Here is a 19215-nt window from a genome sequence, read left to right as displayed (position 1 = left end):
GTCTGCTTTTTAAAGCATATCCATGTACATAACATGATGCGCATTTATGGTAAAAACCAGATGTTTTCTTTTTGATAAGTTGGCAATAAAACATGCCATTGTTACTGTCTTATATTAATCCACTTCCCCCATTTTATGTAAATACATTTCCAAACAGGAAATAGGAAATGGAAAATGAATTGGAAACCATCAGTTGAAGTACAACAAAACTGTATTTCGCAACGTCTTCATTCACCCGCAGTGAAGTCCATTTTCAGTTAAAAGAAATACAAACACTGGGTTTTTGTCTTTAAGGTGATCTTCCAAACTCATGGTTTTGATTATATTGAGTCACATAAATGGTCTTTATTGAGGTAATTACAATCTTTATATGATAATAAGTGAGTTAATACGTTCGTTGACTTCTCTAGTAAAACGGCTCCGCCCACCATTAGTGGTCACGTGACTGGCCGTCGCCCAGGTTGTCTCGAAAGCATCCTGGTGTTAGCAGTTTACTGGCTGTGGCAAGGAAAATAAAGTAAAACGTACTTTTTCTGACAATGGATAAATTATGTATCTAATTGGTGCGAACGGAAAGAAGACGGGGAGCTACTGCGGTGTTTTCCGACACGGACCGACTGCACTTACCTGAACAGGCCAGTTGAAAAGGCTAGCAAACACTTAGCTTAGCTAATCGTTCAAACTTTGACGGACGGCTAGCTACTAAAGCTGTTTCACATCTGTACAGCTTCTACCGCATCTGGGTGGGAACCCGTCTGTCTTGTCGGAGCTACAATGCTAACAAAAATGTTTTGAACGGGGTCTCCCTAGCCAGGCAGTTGATTTAAAACTAAGGTTTAGGTTATTACAAAGTAACTATTAGCTACCTCTTGAATAATAACTGCTGTTGCACAGCTAATGCTAACTACAGTGCGTTAAATTAAAAGTAGCACAAACGTATTCGGTGACAGAAATTGAAAGCACCGCTGTTGTTTCCTCTAAATGTTGGTGAAGATTAGGCAGCTGTAACAAAGCTTGAAGAACCGCAGAAGCAACACGTCCTTGTTTCTCCCCCCCAGATTTCGGCCAATCGCATGAGTAAAAAACAATGCTAAACACCAGGATGTCAAACTCATGGGGATTAACCTCAACCCAGCTGCATTGCCTCGAAAACACAGTTGTCCTGTCATTTCGATAATCCCTGCGTTCCTCGCAATGCATCAACAATAGAGCTTTTTTTTTTTTTTTTTTTTTTTTTTTTTTAAACTTACCGAGCCTGTAGCGCAGTCAGTTAGCATCTGGGTTAATTAAATCAGTTCATACAGGCTGTTTCCCCCCGTTAAAATTATGTCTGGGGACACATCTGACAGCAGTGATGACTCCGATGGGAAATCAAATGAGAAGGCCTGTACTGTCAAGCATCAAATTACCAATGGTAAGTCAGATTCACGTACATTTTTTTGAGAAATGGACCAACACTGTAAACATTTTTTTTTTTTCTTAAAATGAAGAAACCCCGGTGAACGAAGTATCGCTTAAGCTAAACTCAACACCGGTAAAGAGACGATTATGAAGCAGGGGTGGGCGATATGGACTTATTATTGTGATATTTTGTGGGATTGTGATAACGATAAAAACTGTTGGTTATTTATTTTTTTTAAAGCCCACAAACGGTTCTCTTGGAAAAACATTCACATTTTTGATGTGCTTCTTCAGCACACCTGTCACATTAAGAAGTGATTTGTATCACTAAACTGCACTAAATAATTTCTCTTAAAGAAAAATTGTACCTTGGAATGAAATGATTATTAGAAGGCACCAGATTATAGTAAGCGTTTCTATTTTGCTTCCCTTAAAGCACAGTAAGTACATTTAAATGCATTTATAATGTACAATGATTGTTACATTAGTTACAGCAATACAGCAGTAAATTACAGCACAAAAATGTACACCCCTTCAGTATATTTTATTAGTTGTTTTTTTTTGACATGTCAAATAAAATAAGTACAACATTATTGTGAAGTGGAATGAAAATGATAAATGTATTTCCAAATGTTATTGTTAGAAATTAGAAAAGATTAGCATTTTTTTTCTTTTCCTCCTCTTGATAAAAGTGTTAAATCAACCAGTGGATGAAGAGCGTCTGTCAACATAGGCTTTTAAGTCTTTCCACTTATTCTCAGGTGAATTTAGACCTGGACTTTGTATGGGTTTTCTTAGATGGCATTTGAAAGCTTTTGTTTGCGCTGGATTTTATTCAGGGTTTATGCATTACCTCTAAATACAAATGCAGGCCACACTTTTCAGATTTATTTTTTAAATCATATGTCCTGTTTCTTCCACTTCACAGTTATGCACTTTGTTGTATTGGATCACATAACCTCAATGAGATGGAATATTCTACTTGAAAGGCACTGTATGTAAATTAAATGAGCCCCAGAAAACAATCTCTTCTTTTCAAGGGTTTTGTTATGCATGTGTGTGTGATGTGTTGTTCAGATCATGCGTATATCACAGAAGGGTGGGCATTTATTTGATCATTTATCGTGAAAAAATTCTTTTCATGATAATTTTTTTATCAATCATCTCAAATTTTAATTATTGATGTTAAAGACAACAACTAAACTGACTGAAATGTGTTTTTTATTTATTTATTTTATACTATTTTCGTCACCGTTTACTCCACGAGAGAATGAATAAATATCAATACATTTAAAAATGCATTTAGTGGCAGTTCAGGGATAAAATGACATTTGGCGTGGGAACAGTTTTCAGGAACAGGGTTTGTGGCGCTATTAACACCACAGGCATGCAGTCACAGCCACTCCATCACTTAAATAAGAAGTAATAAGTTGTATTTTTAGCAAAAATGTTATGGTCATCTCAGTAGTACCACAAAATATCATAATAAAATTATAAGTCTACATTGCCCACTCCTAATATCACAGTATTAAACTGGACAGTAGTCTGATCTAATCATAAAATAATCAGTTAACATGTTTTTTTTTATTATCTATCCTAAGTATTGAATTGCAATGCTAATGTTTCAAGAACAAAGTAATGCATAAATTGTTTTACTCTCTCAAATTTTTCTAAAAACTGTTTGTATTCACCTTTTCAAAATACATTTTAAAGACTTTTTTTTTTTTTTTTTTTTGCTTTTTCCTTCTAGCTAACCTCACAGGTCACACTGAAAGGGTTGGCATGGAGAACTTTGAGCTTCTCAAGGTTTTGGGCACCGGAGGTAAGCTTCTGAAGCGACGTCTTCGCTCAAATCAGACCTAAATAGGTATGTTTGTTAAACACTAGATAAGACACGGTGCAAAAGTCTCATTTTGACCAGCAAGGACACTTACGGTAAACTAAAGGTCGTTTTGCAGCCACAAGATTTCTTACAGTCCCTGAGCTTATGGAGAGTTTTTCAGATATAATCGGACTATATCTGTCCAAACTGGATCATGCAACAAGATAATGATCGCAAACTATAAGTAAAAATAACTCCTTCCCCACCCCAGAAAATAATCAAATACTGATCCATTTTAACTTTTTTTTTTAAATTAAATAACTAATGTTTTCTCCATCCACATACTTTTTGTTTCGACAGGTAAAGTTGCCAAATTGTAAGAAAGACATGACTGGGATGTTTTCTCAAAGAAGCCACAATCTAATCTTACTGTGAAGTTGTGCTAGAAATTTTTTATCCAACTTTACAGACGGTAAAGACAACATGGAGAACAAGAATAATTCAACATTATCTGGGAGATACAGCGCTAACATATTTCTTTTTTTTAAGAAGTACATCGTTAAGATGGCAGGAAAAATGGTTTCATGTTAAATTGTCAGACCAAATTGTGCTAGCTAGATCTTATTTCTGACTTCAGATGCTTTGTCTGTAAAAAAAAAAAAAGAAAAACAACAAAAAAACACCTTAATAATTATGTTGTACTTAAAGGATTTTGCATATACTTAGCTTAATTTTTAAAATCTTAAGACCAGCCATGTGTCTGATCATATCTGCCTCTGGAGCATTTTGTTCCCACTTTGTAAACTATTCATTTAAAGCTGATTTTGTTTTTTCCTCAAATTTATGAGCCTATGTGATACCAACAACTATTACCTACGAGGAGGAGATCTCTCCTTGTTTTTATTCCATAAATCTTCTGTCATGTTTCATTAAAACTAAAGGTTCTTAGCAGGAGTCAGATCCCCAATCAGTGGAATCAAAGTGCAAAATAAAATCTACAGGAAATAAACTATAAACTGTCAGATTTGAGCATTTTTGACGTCTATGTATCTCCAGAAATTATATAAAAATTAAGATTCACCATTTTTTTTTGTTTTTACAAGCTGAAATTTAAATATCTATGAATTTTTGTGTTTTTCTAGCTTATGGAAAGGTGTTTTTGGTTCGGAAGAACACCGGCCACGACGAGGGCCAGTTGTATGCAATGAAGGTAAAATTCCTCATATGATGTAAAAAGTTTGCGCTTATCTTGTTTTCTTTTAACACATTACAAAAATATAGAATTATCCCACATTTTCAAATGTTACAATTACCGTATTTTCTGGACTAGAAGACGTATAAAAAATGCGACACGAAGAAGGAAGAAAAAACCGCGTATGTCGATCTGGACTGTAAGTTGCAGGATCAGCTGGAAAATACGGCCTAAGAGTCAATGGAATTTTGTTGGAATTTTATGTGAAGAACCAGCAAAAATTAGTGCGTAAAAGTGAAGTTAAGCATGAAATATTTTTGCATATTTAAAAAGAAAAGAAAAACTCAAAATTGTGGTGCGTTAAGAAGAAATCCTGTTTGCAATTCTTCACAAGCTAACTGGGAGAAGGTATTTTGGGTAAATGAGGCCAGAATTGGGAAAAGTGTTTGGCTGACGTTACATGATGTGGGCAGCATCATGCTGTGAGGAAGCTTTTCTTCTGGAACAGGAAAACTGGTCAGATCTGATAAGTAGATCAAATTAGAGAAAATCTGTTGGAGGTTTCGAAAGACCTGAGACGGAGGGAGAGGTTCAACTTCCAGTAGCGCAACAAACCTTAACCACACAGCAAGAGCTACAATAGAGTACTTTATCAAAGCGTATTCATGTTTTCATGTGTCTTGTGCTGCTGTTACTTGTCTCAGGTTTTAAAGAAAGCAGCGATCGTTCAGAAAGCAAAGACGACAGAACACACTCGCACCGAGCGACAGGTCCTGGAGCACATTCGCCAGTCTCCCTTCCTGGTCACCCTTCACTACGCCTTTCAAACTCAGAGCAAGCTGCACCTCATCCTGGGTGAGACAATCGAAGATCAGCTGTCAGACACGCTGAACAGATTCGTCTTTCTGTCGGACTCTCTGCGTTTTTATATATTTTTTTGTCTACATTTTTAATTTAATGTTTTGCAGTGTGTTTATTTCTTTGCACCATATCCTTTTCAAGCCCCCTCTTTATTTGCTCTTGTGTGCGACTACAGACTATGTGAGCGGCGGCGAAATGTTTACTCACCTGTACCAGCGAGATCACTTTTCTGAGGAAGCGGTGCGGATTTATATCGGGGAAATAATTCTCGCTCTGGAGCATCTGCACAAGGTGAGTGTGGGTGACTTTAACGCCTGAACGGAGCCCGTCTTTATTTCTCCCCCCCACAATCAAAAGTTGGTTAAATGCATACATTCACTCTATATTGGTTTTTATATCTTTCTCTTTATCGTTAACTTTGATTTACATACGCTTTTGTTGAACTCACAGCACAAGTGAGCTGACTGGACTTTGCTTGACTTGCAGCTTTTTTTTTCTGCAGCTGTTGACTTTATTCTTCAAGGAGAGAAATCTCCTTTGGTGTTCATTGTGTGAAACACACTCTGGCTCGAGGAAGTGATTACCTAATAGTGTTACGCAAGTCCTGTAGCTGTTAGTTGTGCTCATATCCCAGGGAGGCAGCTGCAGTGTTGAATTTAGTCACCATCTTACATGTTCTTTTGATAACTGATTGTTAAATGTTGGTGGGAAGCCGGAAGTCAGATTTCTTTTTAAAAGCATTCAGCTTATCGCTGCTGGTTTTTGTGGCATAGCACTGGTGACTTCTATTTTTTGAAAGTGTAGCCTTCAAGGAGGTAAAGTCAATCTTTAGGATTTGATGAAACTGTAAAGCTGCAAGAGAAACAAATTAGATCCGCCTCTCATTTTTCTCCCCGTTGCCAGGGTTGACATACAACGGAAGAGCTAATTCATGGTAATAAGAAATAAAGATGATTCCAATAGCAAAATAAAGCAATTTACCAACCCACAAGCACATTCTACAATACCTGAAGGTTATAAGCTGAAGAAAATAATCACAGCAACCTAAGAATAACTGACTAATCTGTGTTGCTTCCAGTATTTCTACTCTACTAATGGAATCTCTGTGTTGATTTGCCTGTGACCTAACAGTAGACACATAGCACAAGCCGGTATTAAAATCCATTGTTTTCATAACCTCGAGTAGTAATACCAAAGGTGCTACGGTATTTTCTCTAAAATTGAAAGCAACAGTCAGTACCACGATGGATCCGTCTATCTTCCGTACCCGGCTGACCGCGCAGGGTTGAGGGCGGATGCTCCATCAGTCTTTGGCCGAGTGGACACTCTGGAAAGGTCGCCAGTCTGTCACATAACAATTTAGAGAGACCGATTAACTGAACAGTCGTGTTTCTGAGGCGTGGGAGGAAGCCAGCGTGAACCCACAGAGGCACAGGTGGAACAAGCAGAAAGAGCCTCTGCAAAGACGCAAACCTGGAACAACAGCACCAACTACTGCGCCACATATTTAGATTTTGATGAACTTAGGCAAAGTATGTACTTAAAAAGTAACTTATTTTAAGAAAGAAAATCCCACTTGGGACAGGATGGCTAAACGCTCGTGGAATGTGGAAAATGACACTGAGAGATTTAAAACTACATTGGTTGCTTAAAATGAGCTGACATGAGGGTTGACATCTTCCAAAAACATATTTATGTCAGTTTGCTTGTTTATTTTTGTTTGTTTTATTGGCAAAGCATTGTGCATTGAATGTAAAAATCGTATCAAGCAGTATTTGTCACATTCTCTGATGCCCAAATAGCAACCCTCCACTTACATTCAGCTAATAAACAACTATGGAGGGTAATCATTCTCATCCTCATTTGTAGTCATAAACATGAAAGTTAACAATGATTCTGTAAATGCCACAGCTTTGACTGCTCCTCTGAGACTCCATGCCATTTGTTTACATTAGCATTCATCAATAAATCCAGAAGGTAATTAATTAAAATTCATCCTGAACATTAAACAGAAACATTTCCCTGCAACATCCCGTCACAGAACCAAAATTACAACCAATGCAAATCCTTTCCAGTAACTGCTGTTGTATCATTCTTTGTGGCTAGCTGGTCTTTCTGGGGGAACATCAGCTGCATGTTCAGCTATTCCAGTATCCATTTTCTATTTTTGTTCCTTTTTTTTCTTTTGTTCAACAAATGTCAAAATTGTGTTATACAGTCTAAAAAAGCAGAGGCCCTTTCACAAGAATGATGTGCAAAATCCAAAAAGCTGTTTTTCACAACCGTTTGCACAGTTGACTTTGTCTTTCTCGTAATTGTGAAAACACAATTATGAGAAATCTTGAGGGCAACAGGTGATGGAGGGACATAGAGGTGAATATTATCAAAATCTTTATCGCAAATATAAAAGAAAATTAAAATAAGAACGAATAATTTCTGAAAACTCACAGAAATTGTAGAGATTGTTGCTTTTACCTTTTTTTCCCCCCAGTAAATAAAACTGATTCTTACTTTGAGTTTAGAAAACAGGCTGTTTATGGACTAGCGATGCAGTTTTCTCACCTCTACTTACTAAACAATATTTTTTGTGCATGTTATTTTTACTCACTTAATATAAATACATCTCGGTGCCTTTTGTCCCCTGTGTTTTTGTGCAGCTTGGGATCGTGTACCGAGACATAAAGCTGGAAAACATCCTTCTAGACAGCGACGGCCACGTGGTGTTGACCGACTTTGGGCTCAGCAAAGAGTTTCTGGAAGAAGACGTGCGTAACCCAAACCTACGGTGGCAGCTTACTGTCCTCTCCCTGTGTGAAGTAAATCCCTTTTTTGGCTTCGTCTCGTTGCAGAAAGGAAGGACTTACTCTTTCTGTGGCACCATCGAATACATGGCTCCAGAAATCATCCGGGGGAAGACGGGCCATGGCAAGGTGACATCTTGACTGAGCATCATCCAAGAGTAGTGACTGTTTATTTTTCCAGGTGTTGGATGATATAGTTAAGCAGTAAATCAATTAATTAATTAATTAATTGCGTGATAAATTAAAGTGAGTTCAATAATTTCCATTTGGACAAGAGTCGTTCAAACTTTTAATATAGTTGAAAATCCGGCCTTTTGGGAAACGCTTTTTTTAGACACCCAGTACGAAGTAGTTAGTTTGCACTGCCTGCCACTTTTACCTATTATTCTGTCTCAGCTGATTGGTTATTATTTTTTGGTTGCAGAGACTTCATAATCCATTGTAGTTATTTTCGTTTCAGTTGTTTTCTTTGCTTATTTTGGATATTTAACATGTTTTCCAGTTCCAGTGTTAAATGGAGAGTGTACCTGTACTTGCATAATATTGTTGTTAGTGGAAAATGATCTCAAAATGTTAATATCATCATTTGCCACAATAATTTCTGGGAGAATTCATCGTCCACTAAAATGTGTTATTGGGACAGGGCTAGATATGATCACATTTTCCAGGTGTTGGTTTTGAAGAAGCATTCCTTCTGCAGCAGTCCCAGTTCAGTTCCAGTCTGGGCCTTTCCATGCTCGGTTTTAAGCTTGCTTTCTCCCTCTGCTGTTCTGAAGTCTGTAGATTGGTGGAGCCTGGGGATCCTGATGTTCGAGCTGCTGACGGGAGCTTCTCCTTTCACCTTGGAGGGAGAAAGGAACTCCCAGAGTGAGGTTTCGAAGTAAGTACTGCTCCTAAATGAACGCTGACGGATTAAATCATCTTGTTCCATTCTGAAGTCACCTGAATTGTTTCTGTAGCGAAAAGTTTGGAAAATTGTGTTGTTTCTTGATTCAGAGGACAACAGAGTAGGATCTAGGAAGAAGTCATTTTAAAACCTGTTTACCTTTTTCCTGTCAGACGTATCCTGCGCTGCGATCCACCATTCCCCTCCATGATTGGACTGGTTGCTAAGGACCTGCTGAGGAAGTTATTGGTGAAGGATCCACATAAGAGACTTGGCTCTGGGCCCAGAGGAGCCGAGGATATCAAAGCTCATCCCTTCTTCAAGGTCCTTCCTTCCTACTTACCCTTCTTTCCTACATTCCCTCATTTTTCTTCCTATCCATCCAGTTTGTATTATAAGCCTTACTTCTGTATTACTGCTGTGAATTCATTGTGAACTTTTCTAAACTTAAGAAATTATCTAGAAGGTCTGAGAATTTTTTCATGAAACATGTCATTGCTCACTGCTCCCTCACAGGGACTGAACTGGTCTGACTTGGCACAGAAGAAGGTACCAAGTCCATTCAAACCGGAGCTGAAAAGTGAACTCGATGTGGGCAACTTTGCCGAAGAGTTCACCGGAATGGACCCCGTCTACTCCCCGGCGAGTACGCCCCCCAGCACAGACCGCCTTTTCCAGGTCAGTCCTCATCTTCAGCTGCTGTCTGGAAAACATGAAGTCTGAAAAGTTAGATAACATTCTATCAGACGCGTTCGTGTCTCATATTGTCTCCGATACCTAACTCGTTTTCTCTGTTTTTAGGGCTACTCATTTATTGCTCCTTCCATTTTGTTCAACAAGAACGCCGTGATGGGAGACTTTGTCGAATGTCAGATTGGAGCAGAGCGCCCGGCTTCTGCTTCTGTCCAGCAAAGTGCAATGTTAAAGGTACAGGTGGAGGCTCAGCTGGGTCAACGTTTGGAAATAGTTAAAGCAGAAGTAGGTGTTGCCTTCTGCAAAAGAGAAAGATATTTTTATCAAGAAATCAGTCACAGTGGAAAATATTTATTCTAATTTAACTTTTTACCACATAAGTCAAGTTTGGCAGGTTGATTTCTTACCTTCATGTATAAAAATAATAAAATATCAAGGTTATAGAAATTAAGAAAATGTTATGGATGAACTAAAGCCGGTGGCACAAAAGTTACGAGGCTTCTCAGTAGTTATTGTTTGATGTAATGCAAATAATACAGATTTATTTATTATTGAGATTATTACCTTTTTTTTAAAATAATTTTCAACATGTATGTTTTTAAATAGACTTTAATTATACATAAACTTGAAGTTGACACTGCTTTTTCACAATCTTATCTAATTTCCTTTCAGAAACAAACTTATTGTCTGAATGACAGCTGCACTATGTAACTTTTATAAAAAATAAACTTTTTTTTTTTACATAATTCATAAAACTGTCACTACTTCCCGACAGTATAATATGAAACAGATAATCTGCGAAAAATTTTAATTAGGCCTGCCTCCCCTCTGTGGTCCTACAGCCATCTGCAGAAATGCACCACTCCCAGTTAGAAACAACCAATCAGAGCCAGGAAGAGGGTCTTAGGGCTGTCAATCATGCATTGTACACGCACAGATTATCTCTCATATTATACAGTCAGGAAAGCATGACAGTCTTGACAAATATGTGAAAAATATATTGTTTACAAAAGCTGGAAACTGCAGCTTTAAGCTTTTATCTGTAAATAATGAATAATCTTGGGCTTAAATGTGATGACATACCTTCTTGCATCGTGATCACTGGATACCAAAAGCTTGACCTCTTCCCTAATGTTTGTTCAGGAATCCCAGTTCTTCCAGCACTATGAGCTGGATCTCCATGGCCCTCCACTGGGCGAGGGGAGTTTCTCAGTGTGCAGAAAATGCAAACACAAGCAGAATGGCCACGAGTACGCCGTTAAGATCGTCAGCCGCAGGTGAGAGGCCAGGCCACGCCCTTAGTGTGCCGCGATTTGAGATGTGTTCAGCTGTCCTTCACGGATCTGTTTTCATGTAAGCATTGTAAGCATTTTTCATACTCGTCTTGTTTTCCTATTTGTCAGAATGGAAGCGAATACTCAGAGGGAGATTGCTGCCCTGAGGCAGTGTGAAGCTCACCCCAACATCGTCAAGCTGTATGACGTCTTCACTGATCAGGTACAGGAACCGCCATGTCGACAGCTAATGAACAGACAAAACATCAAACAGGCATAAAAAAATACTTTATCTGGAAAAACCACTGCCAGCTGAGAAAATAAAACAGTACGCCTTTTTAAATTCAGGTGTTCCTCCAAAGTCTGGAATTTAATAATCTTACAGATTTAGATAAGGATAGAAAAAAACTAGAGTATAAAAACAGATTCCAGACCACATTCTTCATCACTGTAAGTCTTTTTATCCAAGGAAATTAGATGTTACTTAAACTTTACGCCTCTGTTTTGTGGAAAGTAGACGTGATTATTTCAGCAGGAGTCTCTTGTTTGGTGCAAGAGAAACAAAAAATATAATGGAACCAAAGTGCTTTGTTAGTTATAGGTGCTTGGATTTGACTGCAGAAACGTTAAATAGTAATGTGATGTTTCTTTTGGTCACTGACATATAAATACAATAAATTCTTTTGGACCACAGACTTTTTGTTTTCACATTCATCTATGTATGGGTACAAACAACCCCAAACAGCAAGCTATCAGAAGATAAATACATACTTTATTGTATTTCCACGCAATTCCTGGAAGCCTAACAAAATGCATCAGTTTTCTTAGTTTGAAGATTTTCTCGTTGTCAAACACCTTAGAAGTGGCATTCGCTCCCTTTTAAACTGCAGCGTCTTTGTTTTCCCCACAAGAGGGCGTAAATGTTTTCGATGATGAATCTATCCACCAACATCTTCCTTATTGTTTCTGCTTTTACTGGATTGATTTTAAAGCCTATTTCTACAATTCTACAAATGTAGAAATATAAAACTTTTGTAAACTTAGTAAAGTGTAGTAAAGTGTAGTAAACTTTTGTATTTAGATGTTTTTAAAAAGAGTCTTAAGAGAGTTGAGGACTCTAGGAATCAAAGTGTAGAAGTTTGTAAGGAAAAATGTTATGAAAACTTTAGTAGAACTTTATCACACTAACAGTAAAACTACCGAGACTCCTCTTTACCTTTTCCTTCCTCGTACGTCGCACTGCCTTCACTACCTTAAAGGGACAGCGCCATGAAAATGTGTTTGCCGGGCGTGCCGTGGTGGCGGAGGGGTTAGTGCGACCCACGTTCAGAGGCAACGTGGCTGTCGCGGGTTCAACTCCCGGACCTGAGGATGTTTACCGCATGTCTTCCCCCTTTCCTGTCAGCCTACTTTGAAAAAGCATTTCTTCATTTCAGGCACCTTCTACTGTTTCTACCCCTGGATGCTGCATATTTTTACTGCGCAACATTTCAGTTAGATTTCATATCCTTCTTTGGCTTCCTAAGATGTTTTAAATCCTAACTAGGAATTGTAAATAAATTGTATCAATAATTACCGGTAATATCTTTTTCAGCAAGAAGGTGGCAGATTCACCTTCCCAGAACTGTTGTTTTTTTACTTGGGTTTTATTTTGAAAGAATTGGGGACAGAAACAAGCCCAACCTCCATTAAATATTATTTGTACAGTTTGCGCTACATATTGTGTGATAATCAGCTGTATTGTACAACAAAATGACTTATCCTCCTTTTTTTCTGCGGCATATCTTCTGCTCGTTCAGTATCACACGTATTTAGTGATGGAGCTCTTGAGAGGCGGGGAGTTACTGGAGAGGATCAAGAAGAAGAAGCTGTTTGGGGAGGCAGAGGCCAGTCAGCTGCTGCAGAGCCTGGTCTCAGCTGTCAGCTTTATGCACGACGCTGGAGTGGTGCACAGAGACCTTAAACCTGAGGTGTGTTTTTTCAGTTTTCATTTGTTTAGTTTATTTATTTCAATCATTTCAGCACAGGGTGTCTGTGCAACCTTAAAAAGTCTTATATTAATGAAAAAGTATACCATGGCCTTCAATACGTTGATCACAGGTCTTAAATTTTCTATTATATTTAACGTCCATGTCGTTTTTATTTTTTCTTGCGGGACTTTTCTGTCAGGCTAAGGCTTGAGTCACATTCAGAGATCTTAATTGCGTTCTGTGACTCAGATCTGCGGAGGCTACCGCTGACTAGCTGCTAATATACCTTGGTAGCTAGCTAGCTAGTAAATTTATCGCCAGGTGATTTGTCTCCACCACAGGCTCTCTTATGTTGCCAACCGTACGATGCTACGTTCAATCTGCGCTAAAGGTTGGCAGTAAGGGGGTGAACACTGTAGAGAACCATGTCTGAGCAGCACTGAGTGACTGTCAAGAACTACAAACATGTCACCGTTTTGATCCCCTGGTGTGGCTATCGCTCCCCAGAAAACGGTCAGCACTGCTACTACTGGCACTGATATAAGAGCAGCATTTTAGTGCGATACAAACTCTGAAGTTGGAGGTTTAGTGGATTTTAAGCATGGTGGTCAAACATCTGAAGAGTTTTATTTCGACCAAGTTGTTGGTATAAAGGGAACAACATCCAAGAAGGAGAAGGTATTCTCACACAGGTATTCTCACACAGATGGAAAAAAAAAACAACAACACAGTATATAGTTGATCTCACTAGAATTACAATTTTTTTCCTCAATAGTTTTACATTGTGTCTTTATGCACATGTAAAATATGCTGTTGTCTTTTGTACATTTCTGTCTTGATGCAGGTCTTAATTTTCCTTGAAAATGGTCTGAAAAAAGTCTTAAATTTCAGTTGGTTGAACCTGCAGGAACCCTGTAGCAGAGTGCTCCCACCCAGCAGCGCGCTACGTGGGTTGACCTTTCTTGTTGACCTTTCAGAACGTGTTGTTTACCGACGAGGGCGAGGACTCTGTGCTGAAAGTCATCGACTTCGGCTTCGCCCGCCTGTGTCCTGCGGGCAGCGCCCCTCTGCAGACGCCATGCTTCACGCTGCAGTACGCCGCTCCGGAGCTTTTTGAGAGCGCAGGATACGACAAGTCCTGCGACCTCTGGAGTCTAGGGGTCATCTTGGTAATTGAGCCGGCGCACCCTGGTTATGTGACATGTGTCGCGGCTAAGTAACACCAGCAGCGCTAATGAGTCTCGGTGTGCGTCCTGCAGTACACCATGCTGTCGGGCCAGGTGCCGTTTCAGAGCGAGCAGCGTGGGATGACCTCATCGTACGCCGTCGACATCATGCAGAAAATAAAGGAGGGAGATTTCTCGTTGGACGGGGAGGCGTGGAAGGGTGTGTCAGAGGACGCCAAAGAGCTTGTTAAAGGTTACTGCTGCTAGTGACTCATCGTGCTAGAATTGCTTGTCCAGTAATACAGAGAGCATAAATTCCATGTAATTGTATCTTTTAAGCCTGTTTTGATTTGTTTATCTTCAGGACTTTTGACTGTGGATCCAGAGAGACGCCTGAAACTCTCCGATCTGAAGGAGAACAGCTGGCTGCAAGGCGGAGCGTCCATGTCCACCACTCCTCTGTGCACTCCTGATGTGTTGGAATCCAGCGGGCCAACAGTCCGTACCTATGTGAATGCTACATACAAGGTAGCTGCTTTTTATGTTGGGCTGAAACTGATTATTTACTAATCGATTAATCTTTAACTGGAGCATACAGATAAAAAAAAACAAAAAAACATTCCAACTGCTGAAAGAACAACGTATTCGTAGCAGTAATTAGGCCTAACCTGTACAAAAAATATCTAAATTTTGCATTTATGATGAAAAAACTTTTTTTCTGTAAATATTTTCTACCCAGAACTTAGAAAGTGTTAGTTTATGAAGTGTTAGATTCACCTGGTTCAAATTCTGTAAAAACAAATAAATAAAATCTTCCACTTTACATCTAATTATTAATCAGTTACTCAAAAAGATAATCAACAGATCAGCTCTACTCTGCATTGATAAGTCAAGCAGAAAGGGCTGAACTTTTCACATGTGAGGTTTTTTTTGCTCCAAATGATGGAACACACACTACAGGAAAGCTGTTTCTGCATTTTAAGCAATAAAATGTTTATTTGAAAAAGCAAATAAATTATTTGCATTATTTCATGTATTTTTCACACTATATAAAGAAAACAATTTGCAGAATGTATCGTTTTTTTATCATCTCATCAACTGTCAGAATAATTGCTAGAATAATAAATTACTAAAATAATGTTGGACTTTACTTTATATGAAGCAAATATGATGCCTTAAAAAGTATTTCTACTACTTAAACATTGTAATTCTAAACCTTTAAGTGTATTGTGATGATTTTACATGTTAGTCTAAAGAGTCATTTATATATATGACAACTTCTCGTTTTGAGGAATATCTACATTAAGAAAGTTCTAAAAATCCCATCTTTTTATTTCTATACTTAAGTTCTAAATTACAATAAAAACCAACAGAAGACATTTGCAAAATGAAAATGGCAAGAAAAATATCATGGGTTATGAATACTTTTTTTTTTTTTTTTCTTGCGCTACAACAGGCTTTTAACCGTTGCAAGAGAGAAGGCTTTTTCCTGAAAAGCGTCGACAACGCCCCCCTGGCAAAACGACGCAAGCTCAAGATGACGAGCACGGGCGTGGAGACCCGATGGAGCTCCTCCTCTTCCTCGTCCTCCTCCTCCACCTCCTCCTCCTCGGCATCCAAAGAGCAGAACAAGCAGACTGTGACCCCAAAGCACAGCAAGCCCAAATGATGCGGCGGGAGCGACCCTGAAAAAAAAAAAAAAAACAAGAGGCGTATCCTAATACTGAGGACATGGGGTCTGCCGATGGGGTCAGTGCGAAACTAAAAAAAAAAAAAAATCAAAAACACAAACAAACCCACACTGATGGATAGAAACACCGGTGTGGGTACGACGACAGTTTTAATGGAAAAATAATCTCGATTCCTCCTGCTGCACTCTACTCAAACCAAACGTGTATTTTGTTGAAAAGAGAAGATGTGCCCTTGAGGATTTGAATTTCTGTTCAGTATTTTTCTTCTCAACACAATCAGTTTATCCTCACTGCGGCGACAAAGCAGCGCCTGGTCAGAGGAGGAAAGGGAAAAAAAACGAGCCATTAATGAGGAGAAGCCATAACTCCAGCGACTCTTTAAATAAGAAGGTGCGTCCGTTTGCACGCTGCAAGCGAACCAGCCTTTCAATCGTTGATTTATCTGTAATCAATCAAACGCTCCTTCACAAGTTCTCCACCACACGATCACAAACGAAAGGAACTTTATCGGTTAAGTTTGAGGGCAAATTTGAGCCGTTTGCACTATCAGCAGAGAATGTCGATGATCAAATTATTGCAGGGCTTTCGCACAGAGGGATTTATTTTGTGATGTTTATGTGTCGTTTGGATATTAGGCACTGTACAGGGTGGGTGTCGGGACGTAGTTGGAGTCAGTTTTCACGCAAAAGGTGCTGCACTTCCAATACACTACCAGCTCTGGGCAAAGCTCTTGTCTCAAATGATTCAACTCTGGGAGTTTTGATCCACAAGAGTTGAATTTTTATTTTTAAGTGTTCAGGAGTAGCAGCTGTAAAAACACAAACAAGCTCGTCGAATTGAATCTCATGTCTGTTTCAGCCTAGCATGCGGTTTTCTGTATTTTCGTACCCGACTGATAAGAGATGGTATCTTGGCGCGCACACAATGCCTTCGTCTTTCTGCTTTTCCCAGCGCCATAGTGACGCTGAGGCCTGTCATTTAATGACTTTTTCTCATCTTCTTTCTTTCTGAGGTGGTTTTAAAACGTCATACAGCTTCAGAACTCCAAACACGACTTTTCGGTGAAAGTAATGTACATACCCTTCTTGGTTTTTAAACGGAAATTGATCATGCAATGAGTTATGGTTTGACAGCAGTCTCAAAGGTATATCTTTGTTTTTATTGGACTTCTTAAATGTTGTCAGTTGAGCGATTAAACACATTTCAGCTTTAACAGTGATTTTTGCTGATATTTATTACATCCTTGATTATTTTTTTAATGCTGTGGTTGTGGTTTTATCATGATTTTAACTCTTGTTAAATTCCAACCCTGCGTGCGCGCGCGTGTGTGTGTGTGTGTGATTGTGAGAGAGAGTGTGTTTTTATGTATCGTACTGAGGGATGTTTGCAGATCGGTTTTGCTGATATTTCTGTGCCAGAGTGAAACATTATTGCATCTTTGCTGTCGTTGGTTCCCCACTGATGTTGTTTTTGAATTTAACTGGTTGTTTGTTGATGTTTTTACTCAAGAATTGCTTTTATTGGTGTTGATATTCCTTTGTTGTCGTAGGTGACGTTTCTTTTCGTGCTCTTCTTTTCGGTTTTACCATTACTATCTTACTGTCAGTGTCCTAGCTGGGAATTTATCTTTTGCACCAAGATTTGTATTTTTGTTTTGTTTTTTTTTGGTTGGTGCAAAAATAAATATTACTTTGAAATATCTGGTTATGATTTTTTTTTTGGTCTGTTGGATGTTTCAGTAGTATTTATTTGAACCTAAGTGATCAAACTAGAGAAAATATGACGGTAAGATATTTATATTTATACATTTTCATGGAGGAAAAGGGTTTTTCTGACTTTCTTTTCAGTTAAGAAAAGAAAAAAGATTTGATTATATAGATTTTGTTTGTGAATTAAAATGTCTTAGTGCATTATTTTGTAAATCACTGGCTGTGTGGCTTCTTCAATGCAACCTAACATGTACAGACCCATTCAATAAATTCAAATCTTATTGGAAAGTCCATTTATTTCAGGAACTTTGTGACTAAATGAGACACAATATAGGTTAAATACACGGATGGATGAATGAAAGCCTTTAAATCTGTTAATCATGATTTTTCTGCCTACAGTTAATCAAAACATGACATTTAAAATTAGGATATTATATCAGACCGGTTTAAAAATGTTAATTTTGCGTACAAACATGTTGCTAAGGGGTGTCAATTTTCTAGTGAACCCCAAATTATTCAAAACCCTGTCACACCCTACAAAAAAAAGTTATAGGGTGTTTGAGGCTCTACTTAAAAAAATGTAAACAAAGAAGAAAAACATGTAATATCAAATACATTCCATGTAAAATGATATAAATGTGTCTTTCAAAATTATCCCAATGCGACTTTTTGGACACCCCTGATGTAGGCAGGGGTGTCCAAAAAGATTCCCTTTAGTCTCAGCTGTTTCCTTCCCTCACACTCGGTAGTATCTCTCGTCCTGCTGCTGATCCTCCGGTGCAGCTGAGAAGCTTAGCGGTGATGATCCAGGAATTACTTCTGAATGTTATAGTCATCGCTGTATTACTGTCCATTTTACACTGTGTTCTCTTTTTAAACTGCTGCTAAGCCAAAGATGATTTTTCAAGCTGTCGCTACATAAGACTCCTGCTTTTTGAGCTCCACGCTTATCCACCTGTAATGAGTTTATTGCACCATTAGGGGGCTGCTGTGAGCTTCTGTGTTGACTGCTTCGTCCCCTGCTGCCTGTTTCTCATCACATTTGCTATGTTGCATGCTGTTTTGCTCAATACTCATCTTGTATAATGCAATGCATGATGTTTTCCGGCTGCAGTCTGCTGCCGGGCTGTATTGCTCCATCCGGACAAGCGGCTATTTAAAACATCTACCAAAAAATGGAGGCTGGGAGCACAGGTGCACTCATTGTACCACTGCTGACAGACTGGGCAGTAAAAGACCCAGCATCCAGTTAATGACGCAAGATGTTCACTGCACCAGACAAGCTTCTTATTTACAGTTTGAAATGCCAACCTGTGTCTCTTTATACCAAAACTGGGAGAAAGAAAGAAAGAAAAGGTTTCCAAATCAGGTCGGCATGGATGCAAAGAGAGACAGAGTGGTTTTCATGGATGATTTTCTTAAGAGTTCACTTAAAGAGGCTCCATTAAGTAAAATCCACTTTTTTGAGCTTTACATCATGTTATATAAAATTACAAACAAATCTGGAGTGTTTCCTTGATTCTTTCACTCATGTTAAGTTCTGTAAACTCCTGTGGCAACCATTCAGCTGTGTGAAATGCCGAGGTGGACCAAGCGCTGCCGTCCAGGTGCAGCTCCTCCTCAAAGCTGCAGTGATTCCCTCACTCGGCTCCTTCAGACTAGCCAGCAGCAATTAGCAAACACCTGGTGGAACTGCGCATCCGCTGAGCTGGTAAAGATGTTGTTAAAGTGTTAATAGAGGAGTGATGC

At 38.8% G+C, this 19215-nt stretch overlaps 1 protein-coding gene across 1 annotated transcript; it reads left to right on the top strand.

Annotated features, from left to right (window-relative positions):
• The first annotated feature begins 424 nt into the window (after positions 1–424).
• rps6ka4 (ribosomal protein S6 kinase, polypeptide 4) lies at positions 425–17747 on the top strand. Its single transcript, XM_032575847.1, has 18 exons — positions 425–1414; positions 3152–3223; positions 4366–4433; positions 5120–5270; positions 5452–5567; positions 7934–8041; positions 8126–8206; positions 8854–8957; positions 9137–9287; positions 9480–9641; positions 9765–9890; positions 10800–10933; positions 11060–11153; positions 12730–12900; positions 13878–14069; positions 14160–14319; positions 14431–14594; positions 15523–17747. Exons 1-18 carry the CDS (start codon positions 1327–1329, stop codon positions 15733–15735), a joined length of 2355 nt encoding a protein of 784 aa, XP_032431738.1. The 5' UTR covers positions 425–1326; the 3' UTR covers positions 15736–17747.
• Positions 17748–19215: the final 1468 nt, after the last annotated feature.

Source organism: Xiphophorus hellerii, chromosome 11 (assembly GCF_003331165.1).
Source record: "Xiphophorus hellerii strain 12219 chromosome 11, Xiphophorus_hellerii-4.1, whole genome shotgun sequence".
Classification (NCBI taxonomy): Eukaryota; Metazoa; Chordata; class Actinopteri; order Cyprinodontiformes; family Poeciliidae; genus Xiphophorus; species Xiphophorus hellerii.
The sequence above is the reverse complement of the archived record's forward strand: the minus strand, read 5'-3'. Positions and strand labels throughout refer to the sequence as shown.

Coding starts and splice junctions, on each gene's coding strand:
- rps6ka4 (XM_032575847.1), top strand. CDS start 1,327: ATGTCTGGGGACACATCTGACAGCAGTGATGACTCCGATGGGAAATCA. Junction 4,434..5,119: donor GCCAGTTGTATGCAATGAAG/GTAAAATTCCTC, acceptor TACTTGTCTCAG/GTTTTAAAGAAAGCAGCGAT. Junction 10,934..11,059: donor GTTAAGATCGTCAGCCGCAG/GTGAGAGGCCAG, acceptor CCTATTTGTCAG/AATGGAAGCGAATACTCAGA.